Source organism: Chiloscyllium punctatum, chromosome 1, assembly GCF_047496795.1.
Source record: "Chiloscyllium punctatum isolate Juve2018m chromosome 1, sChiPun1.3, whole genome shotgun sequence".
NCBI lineage: Eukaryota > Metazoa > Chordata > Chondrichthyes > Orectolobiformes > Hemiscylliidae > Chiloscyllium > Chiloscyllium punctatum.
The window spans coordinates 56,374,489-56,395,386 of NC_092739.1; the positions used below are offsets into that span (position 1 = coordinate 56,374,489).

The 20,898-nt window shown below is 41.2% G+C and overlaps 1 protein-coding gene across 4 annotated transcripts in view; it reads right to left on the bottom strand.

Annotated features, from left to right (window-relative positions):
- The window catches only part of ccdc149a (coiled-coil domain containing 149a), a 133,459-nt gene that overhangs the window by 82,223 nt on the left and 30,338 nt on the right, over positions 1-20,898 (bottom strand). For all 4 annotated transcript variants that reach the window (XM_072563972.1, XM_072563971.1, XM_072563970.1 and 1 more), the window contains exon 3: positions 3,891-3,929. In XM_072563972.1, coding sequence (XP_072420073.1) covers positions 3,891-3,929 — 39 coding nt within the window. The remainder of the gene's footprint in view (positions 1-3,890; positions 3,930-20,898) is intronic.

A 20,898-nucleotide genomic window follows, 5' to 3' on the forward strand; every position in this document is an offset into this window, starting at 1 on the left:
ATTAATAGTAAAAGGTGATTGAAGAATAGAGTGGAGCCCATAAAGAACAAGCAGGGTAGGCTGGTCACTGAAGGAAATGGTTTTAGGTTAGATTCCCTACAAGGTGGAAACAGGCCCTTCGGTCCAACAAGTCCACACTGACCCTCTGAAGAGTAACCGACCCAGACCTATTTCCCTAACACTATGGGCAATTTAGCACAGTCAATTCAACTAATCTGCACATGTCTGGATTGAGGGAGGAAACCAAAACACCCAGAGGAAACGCATGCAGACACAGGGAGAATGTGCAAACTCCAAACTCCACACAGACAATTGCCCGAGGCTGGAATTGAACCCAGGTCCCTGGTGCAGTGAAGCAGCAGTGCTAACCACTGAGCCACCGTGCTACCCGAATGGTATGACAGAGATACTAAATGAGTATCTTGCTTCTGTTTTTTCCAAATTAGAAGATAGTGACAATATCCCAGTTGAAAATGTTTAATTTAGATAAATACTTTGGTCAGACAAACCAGGGCAGGACTTACACAGTTAATGACAGGGTCCCGGCAAGTGTTGTAGAACAGAGAGAGTTAGGGGTGCAGGTACATAATTCCTTGCAAGTGTTGTCACAGATAGACAGGGTGGTGAAGAAAGCGTTTGGCACACATCCCTTCATTGGTCAGAGCACTGAGTACAGGATTTGGGATGTCATGTTATGGCTGCACGAACCCTTAGTATGGCCACATTTGGAGTACTGCATATAATTCTGGTTGCCCTGCTACGGGAAGGAAGTTAATAAACCGGAAAGGGTGCAGAAATGACTAACAAGAATGTTGCCAAGAATGGAGGATTTGTGTTATAAAGGCTATTTTCCATGGAGTGTATGAGACTGAGGGGTGGCCTTATGGAGATTTATAAAATCATGAGGGGCGTGATAAGGTGAATAGCCAGGGTCTTTTCCCCAGGGTGTGGTCCAATACTAGACAGCATAGGTTCAAAGTGAACGGGGAGAGATTTAGAAGGGAGCTGAGGGGCCACTTTTTCAAACAGAGGACAATGCGTATTTGGAACGAGCTGCCAGATGAAGTGATCAAGGCCAGTACAACAACAAAATTTAAAAGAATTTGGACAGGTCATGGATAGGAAAGGTTTAAAGGGATCTGGGCCAAATGCATGCAAGTGGGACTAGTTCAGTTTAGGAAACTTTGTTAGCATGCATGAGTTTGACCAAAGTATCTGTTTCTGTGCTCGGTGACTCTATGACTCTAAACTATCACAGGAACAGTAAGGAATATCAACAAGTAGGATATAACTTAAGAAAAAGAGAACGAAGATATTTTAAGTCAATTTGATATGGTATTTAAAGTCTATATGCCCAGATACCAAGAATCAGGAATTAGGGGTAATTTTGTAAGTGATTGTTATTGAGTGAGATGATCTGTCGGTGGTCAATACCATACTAAGCAGTGACAATCCACATCTCCTGAAGTGATGGAGGTAAGAAATAGAAAACAAATTGAAAATGGTGGGTACAGATGATCACACTCAACATGCTACCACACTCAATGGGCTAACATTTATACCAACCATGGGCAAGCCTTTGCAGTAGCACACAGTTATATGACAGGATGGAGTTGAAGGGGAGTATATTACCTCAGGAAAGGGGAAATGTTCAGCATGAGGCAATATTAAAGGAATTAGTAAAAGCTGCTAGAATACCATAGAGGCAGCTGTATAAAGATTGAAGCACAGAAGAAGGAAACAGACGCCATCCACGTCAGTAGCCAATGTGCAGATGAAGCAGCACAACTGGCCATCAGCACCGGTGGCAGTAGTGGGAATGGGACTGACTCACATCACATATCTGGTTATTGCATTATCACAGCATGGGAACAATTGATGCTGTGCTACAACCAGCCATGCGGTGTCTTTCTAGCAAAAGTACCAGCTCAAGTGGGAAATGTAGATCAAGTAGAAATCTACAAGAGAGGAACAGTGAACACACAGAGGAAGAAAACTGTAATGATAAGAACCAGGTGGATCTCGGTTGGGGTTGCTAACCTGGGCCAATCAGGGAGCCTTGGCTGACAGACATGTACAGGGGATATTATCATTTAATCCCTACCCTCCCACTTCACTTATTTTTCTCATAAGCATTGTCCCTATTGGGCTTTGCTTGTTATTTGATACCTGGCCACATGGATGTTTTTTTCCTAGTTGTGGAAATATTGAATAAAATTATTTGCACTATAGTGTCATCCTTGCATTTACACATGCATGTGGGTGCTGTGGGAGACAGAGAAAAGTTTAAGGAGGAGATTTAGAATCTCCTGCATTCTGGGCACTGACTCCAAGCTGCCTGGTCACAGCCAGTGTACTGTGCACCTGTAAATAAAGGGTGACTTGATGACAATATACCAGCCTTGTTCAGTCATTTCAAAAGCCTGACACAGTCTGTGAACCAGTACTCCTATCTAATCCCACTTGTTTTTCCCCTCAGTTCATCAATGATTATAGTGTGAATCTTAATCAATGATCACTGCAGGAAAATATAATTTTGACTTCACAATAATCCAGAGCCGAAGTCGAACAGTGTATTCTTTTTTTATGATTACCTGTACCCTGTATGGTTTATCTCCTTGTATCTAATCTTACAAATGCCTGAATACTTTACAGGTATTTGAGCTAAGGCCCAGGAAGTGCATGGAACACTACAACAACACTTCAGACATACCACTACTTGGTGGGAGGACCTGTGAAAGTGGTGATCAGCAAATAAACAGACACACCTATGAATTAGGGCTATTTCTAACATTTTGGTTATCATCCAGTTGGTCTTGGTTCTATATTTAACCTACTTGGGTCACCACACCAGAACGACATGCATGAAAATCTAAAATAAGGGGTATTGGATGAGAAGAATATGGGGCTAAATGCATGAGGCATGAGTATATATGGCTTAGTCAGCTACTATTGATGGTATAACCAAGTATCTTGAAAACGCTAAGTTCAATACTTGGTTAGTATTGATGGGCGACAGAGCATAACAAGGCATGACATTAGATTGGCTACATTTGCCAGACCAAGGGCCAATCAGGGTAGCAGAAGGGGTTTCAGTTTCAGTTAATTAAGAGTTAAGAAAATTAATTATTTTCAGTCAGAAATGCTTTTAGTTAACGTATATGAAGCAAAGCTGACGAACCACAGATATACAGAAACAGGACAAAAGGATAGGCCATACTATAAACAAAGATAAAGATGTTTTGGGGTAAAATATAAACAATGCCTGCTATATGTACTGTGCAAGATAAATAAACAAATGCCTGAACATCTGGTCAACATATGGTGTGAACTAATCAGATATGAATTTAATACTTGACTTGTTCATTAAAAGCTGCAAAGTGTGTATCTTTGCTGAATTGGTTTATACTGACAGGACTCTCCTTGGGTTCCCTCAAATAGATGATCATTATCCTGTTTCAGAGTCTCCTGGTAGTTTGTCAAGTTGAACGACAATTGACCACAGAGTTTTCTGAAATTTCAAATACCTATCCAGGTATTATCTTTAAATTTAAAATAATACTTTGTTTCATTTTTGGAATATTTATTTTAACTATATTTCATTTCAGTTGTCCTACTTTGCCAATTTGCATTTTTTTCTATCAGCACTCCTCCAATGAGCATTCAATGACACGTATTGCTCATGCTTTATCCTAGGAGATCAACTGGGCTGAAATTAGATCACAGCTGGCATTTATTTCAAAAACTAGGTAAGGCTTATTCCCTTTTGTTGCATGCTGGGTTTCATTCACTTTTGTGGAATTGATGTTGCAGTTAATTATAAAATGTAATTATAGCCAAAGTAAACATGATTTTGTCAAAAAATAACCTTCTGTTAGGTTACACCTCACCTGATTCCGCTTTTCTGGAGGGAGAGTAGGATCACCATCCTGTGGAATTAAAAGAAATGATATAAACACAGTATTTACTGATTACCTTTGCAACAATTTTCAAAGACTACTTATATTGTTTATATCCCAGCCTCATTCAATTTGTAAAAATAACCAAAATACAGTGTGTCTATCAATTGATTAACGCAATTAATGGGATAAGGTGGCATAATAAATGCCAATTTATTACCATTAGGTATTCCCACCGCAATATGAAGGAACAGATCAGGTATTTCACAAGATGAAGGAAGAGAAAATCCCACATAAAGCAACAAATGAACTTGAGCACTTCCTGTGTTCTACCAGGCAGACATTTTCAGAGTGACATTTTAAAATGGAAGCCTTGGAAGAAACTTTCTACAGGTTTACAACAATTAAGTAAAACAGATCAAAGAGAATAATCTTTTAAAATTGTATTGCATCAAAAAAAAATTATGATCCCAGCCAAACAAGTAGCTCAAACTGTGGATTTGTTACATTTTCATTTTGAAATTCCAGAGTGACCACAGAAATTCTTTTCCCAGTCCCTGCCTAAGACTTTATATGACATCTTGTGGTACATTGGGTAGTATCCCTATCTCCAAACCCAGAAGGCCCAGAAGGAAGGTACATTGATAATATAGCCAGCAAGCTGGGTAACTTCAAAATTCTTCCAAGGCAGTAAGAATGGAATATATGACTTACTTGCCTTGTGACGGAATGAAGATTACAGCCCTCACCAACAATACCTATATCATACAGTGTCACAGAGCCAAACAGCACAGAAGAGGCCATTAAGCCCATCAATTCTGCACCAAGCTATCTACAATAATTCCACTTACCAACATTAGGCCCAAAGCTTTAAACGTTTCAAATGCTTGCCCAATTATTTGTAAAAGGTTGTGAGGTTTCACATCTCAATTACCCTCCAATGCATTCCAGATGTCTGGGTGAAAAGATTTTCCTTAAGTTCCCTGTAACCCTTCTGTCCTTAACTTTAAGTTTATGCCCACTTGTTATTGGTCCTTCAACTAAAGGGAACAGCTGCCTTCCATCCACACTGTCAATGGCTCTCATGGTTTTATACACCCCAACAGGTTCTCCCCACCTCAGCTCTAAAGGAAAATGAAGTAACTCCACAAAGGCCGGTATCCTGTCACCTAGTCACCCTTTACTCAAGCATAGCTAGCCCTTGACTGCAGTACTGCCTCATTCAGAGTCAGGTTCAGATTGTCAGTATCACTGATACTCACCCTTTTTATATGTCAGCCAGGGCTCCCTGATGGATCAGTTTAATGGCCCCAATCAGGGAACTTCTACTCTATGAGGTCCAGCTGGCTGACCTCGTTACAATCACTACAGAAATAATTTGAATCTATCCAGCCTCTCTTCCTTGCCAAAATGCTCCATCCCAAGCAAGATCCTGGAGTATCCGCTCTACACCTGCTCCAGTGCAATCGCATCCTTCCCAGGGCATGGTGAGCAGAACTGCACATGGTACTCCAGCTGTGGCCCAACCAAAGTTTTGTACAGCTCTAACATAATCTCCATGCTCTTACAGTCTATGCTATGACTGACGCAGAAAAGTGTCCTATATGCCTTCTTAACCAGCCCTATTAGCATGTCCTGCAACCTTCATGGATCTGTGGACAAACATCTCAAGATCTCTCTGAGCTTCCAAATGTCCTGCCTTCATTGAATGCTCCCTTGTCTTATTACTGCTTTCAAAATGCATCACCTCACACTTTTCGGGGTTAAATTCCACCTGCCACTGATCTGCCTATCTGACCAATCTGTGACTTGGATGTTGCCTGGGATGGAGCATTTCAGCTATGAGGCTGGAAAGGTTCAGGATGTTTTCTTTCAATCAAAACACGGTGGGGTAAGGGATGGGGAACAACCTGATGGAGGTGTATTAGTTTATGAGAGACATGGACATTGTGGATAGAAAACAACTGTTCCCTATAGTTGAAGGGTCAATAACAAAGAAAGCATAATTTTATGGTGAAAGGCAGGAGTTTAAGGAATTACTTTTCTATCCAGAGAGTGGTGGAAATCTGGAATGGACTGTCTGGGAGGGAAACTGAGTAAAAAAACCTTACAAACCTTTAAAACGTACTTGGATGAACTCATGAAATAGCACAACATTCAAGACTGTGGCCAAGTGCTGGAAAGTGAGACTAGTGTAGATTTAAAGGTTTTTTTGAGTCTCAAATTTGATGGCCTGAAGGGCCTCTTCTATAATGTATGATTCAAATTTGTATCAAAGTTACTACTGACACATCATTAAATGTGCTCTACACAAACATGTTTGAAGCTTTGAATACAAAAAGCTGAAGAACCCTCTTAAGTACTTCCTTGATCTTACTACTGTTTAGCTAAAAAAGGAAAAGAAAGAAAATTGGGCAATGGGTTTTGAGTAACTTCTAATGTAGAGGGAATTACCGAAGCTTACACATTAATCACAAGGTGACACAGGATGTTCATTCTAATGTAAGCAAATTTTAATTGAAAGCCACCTTGCTGCTTGTGTAATCCCTCTGTACCTCAAACACACTTTAATTTCATGGCACCATGCAGCAGATTTTCTATTTTGTGTTTTTGAAAAACAAATACATCTCATTGAATGGCACATCAGGAAATTGTGCATTCTCAGCCTGATAGTCTTTCCAATAATTTTGGGTTCTAGGTGTGTTTTTTTTGGTCTGCTTTCCCACAGCTCCATGCCAGTGATGTAAATGCCAACAGCTTATCTAAAAATAATTCCTTCATAAGAATTTGTGGATAAAGTTTCGATAATGCTTTCTTTTTCGAATAGTCATATTTATTTTAATTTAATATATTTACAGCTAAAGCAAATACTTTAAAATTTTATTTCTAATAATTTCCACTTACATACTGTGTTGAACATAGTAAATTGTCCCAAGATGTTTTACAAGGACATTATATAATAAAAAACTGATAATGAACAACATAAAGAGACAATAGGGCAGATGACTGAATGCTTAACTGAAGAGATAGGAAGAAAAAGAATAGGGAGGCTAAAAGATTTAGGGAGGAAATTGCAGAAAGTGGGGTCTTGGCAGATGAAGGCACAGCTACCAAAGGAGAAACTGAAATCAGTGATGCTCAAGAGGATAGAATTGGAGGAAAAGTACTCAGCTCAGCTGGTGTAGAGCTAGAGGAGATTGCAGAAATAAAGTTGGTTGATGTCATGGAAGGATTTGAAAATGAGAATGAGAACATCAAAACACAATTCACTGCAGCAAGAAGCTTAACCTGCAAATGGGAAAGGCACAGACTTGGGGAGGACACACAAATGCTAGTGAATGGAAATAGGCCTATAGAATTGTCAAGCAGTCAAGTTAAGTAAATTCCCAATCCTTAAAAAAAACTTTTTACAAACCTGTCTGTGTCATTAAAAGTTGAAAACAAATCTCTTCTGGTAGTTAATATTGTTGACATAACCCAAGTGTTATCTCCCTCTATCCTTCCTTCAACTTTTATCATGTTATATAGGGTTGCTACAATGCTGCTTGATCCACTTCAAGCCAACTATCATTTTTGGCTTTATTTGGTATTTATTTGTAACCAGTTGTCCTTCCTACTTCAAACTCTCGCCATTTATCCAGGCTGGGCTGACATTGATACATGCTAGCATACATCAGTGGCTGATTTCTTTCATAGCCAACAAGTTCTAGAGTGGGACTTGATCTGAGGCCTATACATTTAAGACAGGAGAAATTGGTCATTGAGCACTCAAGTTCAGAACCCAAAACACTATCATTAGATCAGACTGAGTGACTAACTGCTTTCCCAACCTGCAATTATCTCAGCAGGCTATGTCCAACATGCACAGTTTGATTATTAGCTCAATGAGGTGATGAAATTGTTAGCTGTCTCTGAAATAAGGTTATGAATACAAATTGATATTTTATGATAAGGGATTAAGGACTTTTAAAGAATTCATGAATGTATTTATTAATTTATGTATTGAAAGCTGTATCAGTTATTTAGATTGTATTTATTTCATCTCAACATGATTCCTGATGTTTACACATGCTGCATTTTTGGATAGTTGGAACAAAGGGTATAAAGAAAAAAGCTGGTGGATGGAGGAAATGAGTTGGCATTACAATAGCATGATGGCTGTAAAGGACCACTAAGCTTGTGGGGACATGAATTGGTACTGACTTGATATGCAGCCCAGAAACGGGGTCATGGGAGGTGGATGGAGGTAGTTGTTGGCGTGGAGGGTATTGGTAGGGAAATTAGTTGGTATTAACTTGACATAATGACTCTAAGGGACTGTGGGGTAGGTGAGTGAACATGAGTTGGCATTAAGCTGATATGGAAGTTACAAAGGGTGATGGAGGCTGGATGAGGTCAGGAGTTGTCATGGAGAGCATAAGAGGTCAAGGGAAGTGAGTGGGGACATGAGTTTGCATGGATGGTGAATCAGGAGCAAGTAGGGGTGATGAGGGCTTGAAGAGTTAACATTTAACAAATCAACGGAGATTTACATAGGAACTATTTTAGGATTAGGAACTTGGGGAGGCGTTCAGGTGAGTGTGGCAGAGTGCCTACTTTAAAGATTCAATCACAGTGTTTCAGGACAGAAAAATTTGAAAGTTAACAACAAATGTAAAGACTTTAAAGAGGAAAAGGAGGTTTGAGGTACGGGCCAAAGCAGAAGAAGGGGTCATAGTGAAAAACAGCAAGGTTTTAATAGTGACTTTGGCATCAGGGTATGGTGGAGATCAGGGTATGTTTGAGCAAATCAGCAACTGCAGTAAAGGTGAGAAGGACCAAAGGCCAGACAACTGGTATTTTGAAAGTGCACTTGCAAGTGAATTGGGACATGATTTTGTAAAATCCCCTGACAAAATCTGAGCAGAATTGGGGAGGGAAAGGAAGAGCATGTAGGTTGACAGCAATACAAAGGATGCAATCAGAGGACGCTTGTTCTGAGATTGACATGATGGGATTTGCAGGGCCATTTGTGATGTCAACTTTAAATGGCAAATGCCAATTCTGGAATTTTTCCATGGAGATGGGGATTAAGGGAAGACATGTGTACAGTAGTTCATAGAAAGAAACATGATGAAGTGAGACAGAGTTTGAAATCACCAAGGATGTGAAGTGCATAGATTCAGAAGGAATATGGTGAAGATAACTTGGTAAGAATATTTCTTTAAGCACACTTGCATGACTAGTAGAGAAGAAGGAGTTCAATAAAATATGATAGGAGTAGAACAAGGTGATTGCACAAAGAAGAATGCTGCATGCATTCAGATATGTAACCTTAAACTTTTAAAAATCACGTTTCAAATCTTTGGTCCTATCTGATGAGGTACTCTTCCATTTGTATTTCTGTCTCTTTCTGTTACACTCTGCTAAACAATAGTTAAATTGCTGCCCTGCTTTATTACTTTGTTATGTCCTTTTACTTGCCATCTTCCAACTTTTTAGTTTGAAGCCCTCTCTAATACCCTTGTTTTACAATTCTAGAACCAGGAATCATAGTTCAAGGATAAAGGTAGGCCATTTAGGACTGAGATGAGGAGAAAGTTTTTCTTCCATAGGATGCTGAGCCTGTGAAGTTCTCTTCCACTGAAAGAAGTTGAGAACAAACCATTGAACATTTTTATGAAGGAGATAGAAATGATTCTTAGGGATGAAGCAATCAAAGATTATGAAGAGTAAGCAGGAACATGGTTGGATGATCACCAAGATCATACTGAATGGTAGAGCAGGCTCAAAGGGTCAAATGGCCTACTCTTGCTCCCATTTTCAATGTTTGCAATTAGCCAGAACATGGACCAGCATGATTGACGTGTACATCATTCAGTTGGGACAACTCCCAGTTTCACCAGATTAGCTGCTAGGGCCCCAAGAATTGAAACCCATTTCCTGACACAATCTTTCAGGCACAAATTCATCATTCTAATGCTATTAATGCCTGTGGACATTTGCTTGTGGCTAAGAGACTAAGATGCATTCCAGCTTATTTCTGTTTCTTTAAAATCAGGTTGTTTGACTTAGAGACGTGGTCATAGATTCATAGAGTTATACAGCACAGAAACATACCCTTTGGTCCAACCTGTCCATGCCAACCAAATAACCTAAACCAAACTAGTCTCATTTGCCAACTCCTATATTCAATGCACTGAGCAATAAAGACAAGCATGCCAGATGTTTTATTCACTACCCTGTCTACTGCAACTATACGTTCAAAAAACAATGCATTGCATCCCTAAGTCTCTTTGTTTGGCAACACTGCCCAGGGCCCTACCATTAACTGTATAAATCTTGCCTCAGTTTGCCTAACCAAAATGCAGCACCTCACATTTATCTAAATTAAACTCCATCTGCCATTCCTCAGCCCATTGGCCCAATTGATCAAGATCTCATTGTACTCTGAGACAATCTTCTTGACTGTCCACTACTACCACCAGTTTTGGTGTCATCTGCAAAGTTACTAACCATACTTCTTACATTCACACCCAAATCACTTACATAAATGATATAAAGCAGTGGACCCAGTACCAATCCTTGCAGCACACCACTGGTCACAGGCCTCCAGTCCAAAAAAACAACTTTCTATATTAAGCCAATTTTGTATTCAAATGGCTAGCTCCCCCTGTACTCCATGTGATCCAACATTGCTAACCAGTCTACCATGGGGAATCTTGTTGAATGCCTTGCTGAAGTCCACTTAGACAACATCAACCACTCTGCCTTTGTCAACTTTCTTTGTCACCTCTTCAAAAAGCTCAATTAAATTAGTGAGACACAGTCTTCCACACACAAAGTCTTTGCCTTTCTAAATGTATGTAAATCCTGTCCAATAGAATCCCTCCAACAATTTGCCCACCGCTGACATCAAGTTCACCACTCTGTAGTTGCCTGTTTTTCCGTAACCACCCATCTTAAAAAATGGCGCTGCATTAGCCAACCTACAGTCTTCCAGCACCTCCCCCATGGCTGTCAATGATACAAATTTCTCAGCAAGAGACCTAGCAATCTCTTCCTTAGCTTCCCACAAATACCTGATCTCTCAGAATGCATTTTAATGCATTTTAAGACCTGCAGCATCTCCTCTTCTGTAATATGGACATTTTTCAAGACATTGCTATTTATTTGCCGAAGTCCATGTCCTTTCTCCACAGTCAAGATTTGGAGGTGCTGGTGTGGGACTGGGGTGGACAAAGTTAAAAATCACACAACACCAGGTTATAGTCTTGAAAAGGCCCTGAGTTACAGCTGCACATAAGGCAGTAAGTTCAGTTTGATCATGACAATGATGCTGAGATTTTGGTGCAGGCACTAATGTTTGATTTTAAAAATTAAATCTGCAGATAAATAATATTGGATACTTTCATTGGACCAATAACGCAAATGTCCAGTTTCACAGCTTTAACACTCTAAAGAGACTGATTTTGCAGCAAGCAAGTATTGTACTTTTCACCTTGCTCCTAAGCGTTTTCCTCTCTTTTTCTGATCAAAAGTTGCCTTCTGTAATTTGCAGCACTTTTCACAATCACTAGGTGTCTCAAAGCATTTGGCTTATTTTGGTGACGATACAAGTACAGGGCTGTTCCCTGCCCCAGTACGTAAAGTGACAGGGCCAGTGACGCCCACACAGCTGCCTGCATCAAAAATGACGCAGATTAAATCCAAAAAGAAAGAATGACACCGTGAACTGGAAACTGCAAGCAATGCTGTATCCAAAAAACACATTGCTTTTTAAATTGAATGTAGTAATATTTAAATAGATAGCATATGTCAGATTTAATGCATTATTGCTAACACTGCATGTGGCATGGATTCAGTGTACTTGAGAAAAAGAGCTCTCAATTTGTAATTTCCAATAGCCAGGAAGGCAACTGGTCTCTAGCTTGTTTCTGCCAGGTTACGCATTCAGTTGGTCATTGGTTTCATCCTTTTAGCTCATGAACATATAAAGTAATAAAACAAGTTATTTTAGATAATTACTGCAGGAGATTCCTAAAACAATCATTTTAACATTTGCTGTAACTGTAACGTACTAAAAAGCAGAATTTTCATTTTCTATATTTAATTCACTCGTGGAATGTGAGTGCAGTTAGCTAGGCCTACATTTACTGCCAACCCTAGTTGCCCTTGAGAAGGTGGTGCTGAGTCATCTTCTTGAACCGCTGCAGTCCACCTGCTTTAGGTAGATCCACAAAACCATTAAGGAGGGAATTCCAGGATTTTGACCCAACACAAAAGTAATAGTGTTATATTTCCAAGTCAAGATGCTGAGTGCCTTGGAGGGGAGCTTGCAGGTGGTGGTTTTCCCATATATCTACTGTCCTTATCCTTCTAGATCAAAGTGGTCGTGGGTTTGGAAGGTGCTGTCCAAGAATCTTTGGTGAATTTCTGCAATTTATCTTGAAGGTCATTTACATTGCTGCTGCCGAGTGTTGATGGTGGAGGGAGTGGATATTTGTGGACGTGATACCAATCAAATGGGCTGCTTTGTCCTGGATGATATCAAGCCTCCTGAGTTACTGGCACTGCACTCATTCAGGCAAGTGGGGAGTATTCCATCACGCTCCTGCCTTTTAGATGGTAGACAGGCTTTGGGGAGTCAAAAGGTGAGTTACTCCCTGCAGACGTCCAAGCCTCTAACATGCTTTTGAAGCTGTTATATTTATTTGGCTTGTCCAGTTTGGTTTCTGGTCAATGATAACTTGCAGGTGCTGGTAGTGGGGCTTTCAGCGATGAAAACATCATTGAACATCAAGTCGTGATGGCTAGGTTGTCTCTTATTGAAGATGGTCATTTGTGTGGCGTGAATGTTTCTTGCCAATTTTCAGTTTTAGCCTGGATACTATCCAGGTCTTGCTGCACTTGAGCATGGACTGCTTCAGTACCTGAGGAGTCAGGAATGATGTTAAACATCGTACAATCATCAGTGAACAGTCTGACTTCTGATATGATGGAAGAAAGCAACTGAAGAAACACGAGAACACTACTCTGAGGAACTCCTGCAGAGATGTCCTCAGAACGAGAAGACTGACCTCCAACAACCACAACCATCTTCCTTTGTGCCAGTTATGACTTAAACCAGTGGAAAGCTTTCCCCCTGTTTCCCATTGACTCTGGTTTTGCTGGGGCTTCTTGAGGCCACACTCTGTTGAATGTCAAGGGCAGTCACGCTCACCTTACCTCTGGAATTCAGCTCTTCTGTCCATGTTTGAACCAAGGCTGTAATGAGGTCAGGAGCTGAGTAGCCCTGGCGGAGCCCAAACTGGGCATCACTAAGCAGGTTATTGCTGAGCAGGTGCTGCTTGACAGCACTGTTGATGGCACCTTCCTTCATTTTACTGATGAGATACAGTAGATTGATGGGGTAATAATTGACCAGGTTAGATTTGTCTTGCTTTTTATCTACTGGACATACCTGTGAAATTTTTCACATTGCTACATAGATGCCTGTGATGTAACTGTACTAGAATAGCTGGAGTACAAGTCTTCAGGATTATCGCCAGATTGCTGTCAGGGATCATAGTCATTGCACTATCCAATGACCCCAACCATTTCTTGATATCATGTGCAGTGAATTGAATTGGCTGAAGACTGTGATGCTGGGGACTACTGAAAGAGATTAAGATGAATCAGCCACTTGGCACTTCTGGGTGCAGATTATTACGAATGCTTCAACCTTATCTTTTGCACAGTTGTGCTGGACTTCCCATCACTGAGGATGGGGATATTTGTAGAGCCTCCTCCAGTGATTTGTTTAATTGTCCACCACCATTCACGACTGGATGTGGCAGGACTGCAGAGCTTAAATCTGATCTGTTGGTTGTGGGATTGCTTAGCTCTGTCTATCACTTGCTGCTTAAACTGTTTTGCATGCAAGTCATCCTGTTTGGTAGCTTCACCAAACTGACACCTCATTTTTAGGTATGCCTTGTGCTGTTTCTAGCATGCCCTCCTGTACTCTCCATTGAACCAAGATTGATCGCTTGGCTTGATAGTAATGGTTGAATGGGCAATATACTGGGCCATGAGGTTGCAGATTGTATTTGAGTACAATTTTGGTACTGCTGATGATCCACAGCACCTCATAGATGCTCAGGCTTGAGACATTAGATCTGTTTGAAGTCTGTCCCATTTAGCATGGTGATAAAACCACACAACATGGCATCAAGTATTCTCAATGTAAATGTAGGACGTTGTCTCCACAAGGACTTTGCTGTGCTCACTCTTACCAATTGTGTCATGGATTACTGTATCAACTGCAGGCAGATTGGTAAGAATGAGGACAAATATGCTTTGCCCTCTAGTTGATTGGCTCACCACCTACCACAGACTTAGCAATGTCCTTTCGGACTCAACCAGTTCAATAAGTAGGGCTGCCGCTGAGCTCCTCTTGGTAATGGACATGGAAGTTCCCCATCCAGTGTATATTCTTCACCCTTGCCATTTTTAAAATGCTTTATCCTAATCTGTTCAATATGAAGAAGCATTGATTCATTAGATGACCGAGGATGGTACATGATAATCAGCAGGAGGTTTCATTGCTCAAGTTTGACCCGATGCAATGAGACTTCATGAGGTCCGGAGTCAATTTTGAGGACGCTCAAGGCAGCTCCCTCCTGACTATTTACCACTGTACCTCCACTTTGGCTGGGTCTCTCTACCAGTCGGTCTGTAGTTACATGTCAGCCAGAGCAGTTAAGAATGGCAGATGGGCAGCATTGTGGTACAGTGGTTAGCACTGCTGCCTCACAGCACCAGGGTCAATTCCAGCCTTGGGTGATTGTCTGAGTGGAGTTTCACCCTGTGTCTGAATGGGTTCCTGCCAGTGCTCTGGTTTCCTCTCACAGTCCAAAGGTATGCATTTTGGTGGGTTATCCGCCGTAATCACAGTTTGTAGCGTAAGAGTTGGTTTAGGTGGGATGCTCTTTCAGCACTGTAGGGATTCTATGATTCTCTCCCAAGAGAACATTAGTGAACCAGATGGGTTTTTAGAGTTACAAAGTCGTGGAGATAAACAGCTCAGAAACAGACTCTTTGGTCCAACGTGTCCATGCCGACCAGATATCCCAACCTAATCTAGTCCCACCTGCCAGCACCTGGCCCATATCCCTCCAAACTCTTTCTATTCATATACCCAACCAGATGCCTTTTAAATGTTGCAATTGTAGCAGCCTCCACCACTTCCTCTGGCAGCTCATTCCATACACGCACCACCCTCTGCATGAAACGTTGCTCCTTAGGTACTTTTTATATCTTTCCCCTCTCACCCTAAACCTATGGCCTCTAGTTCTGGACTTCTGCACCCCATTTATACTATCTATGCCCCTCATGATTTTGTAAACCTCTATAACGTCACCCCTCAGCCTTTGACACTCCAGGGAAAACAGCCCCAGCTTATTCAACCTCTCCCTATAATTCAAATTCTCCAACCCTGGCAACATTCTTGTAAATCGTTTTTGAAAGCTTTCATGTTTCACAACATCTTTCCAATAGGAACGAGACCAGAATTGTATTCAATATTCCAAAAGTGGCCTCACCAATATCCTGTACAGCTGCAACATGACCTCCCAACTCCTGTACTCAATGCTCTGACCAACAAAGGAAAGCATATCAAACGCCTTCTTCACTATCCTATCTACCTGCGACTCCACTTTCAAGGAGCTATGAACCTGCACTCCAAGGTCTCTTTGCTCAGCAACACTCTCTCGGACCTTACTATTAAGTGTAAAGTCCTGCTAAGATTTGCTTTTCACAAAATGCAGCACCTCGCATTTATCTAAATTAAACACCATCTGCCACTTCTCAGCCCATTGGCCCATCTGGTCAAGATCCCATTGTAATCTGAGGTAACTTTCTTCACTGTCCACTACACCTCCAATTTTGGTGTCATCTGCAAACTTACTAACTATACCTCTCATGCTCGCATCTAAATCATTTATATAAATGACGAAATGTAGTGGAACCAGCAACAATCCTTGTGGCACTCCACTGGTCACAGGCCTCCAGTCTGAAAAACAACCTTCCACCACCATCCTCTGTCTTCTACCTTTGAGCCAAATCTGTATCGAAATGGCTAGTTCTCCCTGTATTCCATGAGATCTAATCTTGCTAACTAATCTCCCATGGGGAACCTTGTCGAATGCCTTACTGAAGTCCATATAGATCTCGTCTACCGCTCTGCCCTCATCAATTCTTTTTGTTACTTCGTCAAAAAACTCAATCAAGTTTGTGAGACATGATTTCCCATGCACAAAGCCATTTGACTAGCCCTAATCAGTCCTTGCCTTTCCAAATACATGTACATCCTGTCCCTCAGGATTCCTCAGGATTGCCCATCACCGAGGTCTGGCTCACTGGTCTATAGTTCCCTGGCTTGTCCTTACCACCTATCTAAAACAGTGGCACCACATTAGCCAACCTCCAGTCTTCCGGCACCACACATGTGACTATCGATGATGTAAGTATTTCAGCACGGGGCCCAGCAATCACTTCCCTAGCTTCCCAGAGTTCTAGGGTACACCTGATCAGGCCCTGGGGATTTATCCACTTTAAATGGGCGGCACGGTGGCTCAGTGGTTAGCACTGCTGCCTCAAAGCATAAGGGTCCGAGGTTCAATTCCAGCCTCGGGCGACTGTCTGTGTGGAGTTTGCACATTATCCCCGTGTCTGCGTGAGTTTCCTCTGGGTGCTCCGGTTTCCTCCCATAACCCAAAGATGTGCAGGTCAAGTGGATTGGCCACGCTAAATTGCCCATAGTGTTAGATGCATCAGTCAGAGGGAAATGGGTCTGGGTGGGTTACTCTTCGGAAGGTCAGTGTGGACTGGTTGGGCCAAAGGGCCTGTTTCCACACTGTAGAGAATCTAATCTTATGCATTTCAGGACATCCAGCACCTCCTCCTCTGTAATATGGACATTTTTCAAGATGTCACTATCTATTTCCCCACATTCTGTACCTTGCATGTGCTTCTCCACAGTAAACACTGATGCAAAATACTCGTTTAGTATCTCCCCTATCTCCTGAGGCTCCAGACAAAGGCTGCCTTGCTGATCTTTGAGGGGCCCTATTCTCTCCCTAGTTACCTTTTTGTCCTTAATGTATTTGTAAAAACCCTTTGGATTCTCCTTTACCTTATTTGCCAAAACTATCCCATGTCCCCTTTTTGCCCTCTTGATTTCCCTCTTAAGTATACCTCTCCTGTATAAAGGTAGTGTATTCCTACTGCCTTGCGAAACTCTTCTAAGGATTCCCTACTTATCTGATATATGATTCCCTCTTTTTCTTAACCAAACACTCAATTTCTCTAGTCATCCAGCCTTTCCTACACCTACCAGTCTTGCCTTTCACCCTGACAGGAATACACTGTCTCTGGACTTTCGTTATCTCATTTCTAAAGGCTTCCCATTTTCAAGCCATCCCTTTACCTGCGAATATCGCCCCCAATCAACTTTTGAAAGCTCTTGCCTAATACTGTCAAAATTAGCTTTCGTACAATTTAGAACTTCAACGTTTAGATCTGGTCTATCCTTTTCCAACACTATTTTAAAACTAATAGAATCATGGTCACTGGCCCCAAAGTTCCAACAATTGGCAATGGTTTTATGATCATCATCAGATGAAGTTATTATTGAATTCAAATTCCACCATCCTGTGTGGTAGGATTCAAGTGCAGGTGCCCAGAATATTACCTGGATTTTTAGATTAATAGTCCAGTGATAATACCCCTACGCCATCGCCCCTCCATTTCTGTTGTAGTCTGAGACCAGTAAGTAATGTGACATCTTAAAAGGGCAATGTGCTGTTTTCTTCTCTGTGGAGTGTATGAACAGGGCAGCTTTCTCTGTGTCTAATCAGAGTTGTAAGTGTAGAAGAAGGATAGTGAGAAGAAGTGGACATCAACTGTGTCTATGGGAGCAATGAGCAAATCCGCCCACAAAATTTCACAAATAATCCGGAAGAAATTCAAAACATGAAAGAAAGGAGTTATCCGCAAATTGCTTAACTGGCAGAATAGTGAGCATGGGGAAGAATCCATGGGGACTGTTCCTTCAGTCACAGTTTCTGTCCCATGCTGGTTGCTCCAGCTCCTCCAAAGACAAATTCCTCCGGAGGTTCCACTGATGCTGCTCAGCCAGGGATAGAATTTATAATCGGATGAGCAGCAAGGCCAGAACAGAGGGAACTTAAGACTGGAGGTCAATCCGCTGCTGTGATGTGACCAATCACTTCAACTAGCTGTTAGACAGCAATAAATACTCACACATCATGTTTCCTGACTCGCGGATCATAATCACTGAAGAAGTACATTCATCTGAAAACCTTCCTCTGAACATAATTCTTACTTATCCTTCTCTTTTAAGATTCAAAAGCCCCCAAACGCAAAGCTGACTTCACAATTTTTATCTGAAGAGAAATTTCCTTACAATGCTTCATCACTGTGTTGTGTTGTTTTCAATGTAAGTCAACTAACAAAATCCTGAGGTTACCATTGACCAGAAACTGAACTACTTTTTTGTAAATTCATTCATGCGATCAGGAAATTGCTGGCTAGGCCAGCACTTACTGCCCGATCCCTAATTACTCAGAAGCAAATTAAGAGTCAACCATGTTGCTGTGGGTCTGGAGTCACATGTAGGCCAGATCAGGTAAGAATGGCAGTTACCTTTCCTAAAGGATATTTCTTAAAAGATATTACTAACATGTGGCTACAAGAGCAAGTCAGATGCTTAGGATCCTGCAGTGTATAACTCATCTCTGACTATTCAACACCTAACCACCCTCTGCAAGGCAAAGTCAGGAGTCTGATGAAATGCAACCGACCTGGCTGAATGAGTGCAGCTCCAACACTACTCACGAACCTTGACACCATTCAGGGCAAAGCAACCTACTTGATTGTCATCACATCTACAAACATCCACTCCCTCCGCCACCAATGCTCAGTAGCACCAATAAGTATCATCAATGAGATGCACAGCAGAAAATCATCAAGGGGTCCTTAAACAGAACTTTCCAAACCAATGATCACTACCATCTGAAAGGTCATGGTAGCAGATGCAAGGGAACACCACCACACCTGCAAGCTCTGCACCAAGCCACTCATCAGTCCTGACCTGGAAATATATCGAAGTTCCTTCAGCTTCACTGGGTCAAAACTCTGGAAACTCCTCTCTCAGCATTGTGGATCTGCCATAGTGCCCAGTGTGCTCATAAGACTTGAAGTATCTCAACTCTTTAAATGGCTATTGGTAAAAACTATTTTTCAGTCTCTATAAAAATTTAGCATTCTCTTCTGTAACAAATTTCCTGTCCTGATGGGAGAACCACAGAAGGAAAACCAAGCAAATTCCTGAATCCACCTCATAATCCTTTAAGAGGATAATGGTCTCCGTCCTCTCCATCACACATACAAAATTAATAAGTTGTGTATTAATTTTGTTAAATTAAATAATTTTGCATTTAATTCAACAAAATTAATGCACAACTACTCCATCACAATCCTGATCTGTACCATGTAGACAGTGGACAGAACTTGTAGAGTCAGGAGATGAGCTATACACAGAACAAATTCCAGCTCTTCCAACAATAATATTTATTTGGCTGAACCATTCAGTTTCTGGATAATGGTAACCCCGCCACACACACACACACACATAGTGTCGATAGTGTGAGACTCAGCAATTGTAATGGCATAGAATGTCAAGAGGATATGGTTTTCATCTCTTGTGTTGAAGATATGATTTTCCTGGCACTTGCTGTTATTGTTGCTTATTACATCAAACCTGGACATTGTCCAGGTCTTTCTGCATTTGAACATGGACTGTTTCAGTACCTGAGGAGTCAGAAATGGTGCTGAACAGTATGCAATCATGAGCAAGTATCCCCACATCTGACCTTATGATGGAATGAAAATCATCAATTGAGCAGTTGAAGGTGATTAGGCCTGGGACACTATCCTTAAAAATTCCTGCAGCATTGCCTTTGGGCTGTGATGTTTGACTGCCAATAATCACAAACTTCTTTTGGGCTAGGCGCAGCTTTAATTAGTGGAGATGTTTCCCCACACCCAACGGATTCCTATTAACTTCAATCTTGCTAAGGCTCCTTGATGTCACATTAGATTAAGTTCTGTAAAGGTCATTCACTCTCACTTCATCCCTGAATTCAGCTCTTTTGTCCATGTATGGACCAAAGCTGCATTGAGATTTGGAACGGAGTGACCTGATACAACCCAAACTGTGCATCAGTGAGCAGGCTGCTATTGTGCAGGTGCCATTTGATAGCATTACCAACGGAACCTTCCATTTCTTTGATGATGATTGAGACTAAACTGACAGTGCAGTATTTGGCCTGGATTGTTTGCTGCCAGATAGAGCAAAATTACACAAGTCAAAAAGGAATAGAGAAGGAATTAGAAAATAGGAATGAATGAGGAAAACATTGATAGGAAGAGACAGTTTTGCTCCATGAGCCACATCAATAGAAACTAATCTGTCGAAGGATTTCAATAGATTTTCTTTCCCTTCACAGTTACAAAGACTTGTATTAAAATAGTAAAATACATTACTGCTAGTTTACTTGTCAATTTGGACACTTTTTTCTATTCTACTCTCAAATACAACCCAACTATATTAACAGGCAGTGTGTAACTGCCGTAGCATGCGTACGACTTGATTGCACCCAATTTTACAAATGTATGATATATACTCAGCTCCAAAGGAGAAAAAGCACCTTTCCATGATATGAGCAGAGCTGATGTTAATAAAAGCATGGCAGTGTGCAGCATGATCAGAATTCTTATGACTCATTTGAGTGCAGTACAAATTTACTGCATCAACATACCAGAATTATCATCTTCCAGCTCCAGCATGGAAACCATTTATATATTAATCACACAATTTGAAATCCAACAGTTGTAGATAAATCGTTCTCACTGAGCACCATTATCATATTAAAACAAAGGAAAAGATGTAAGA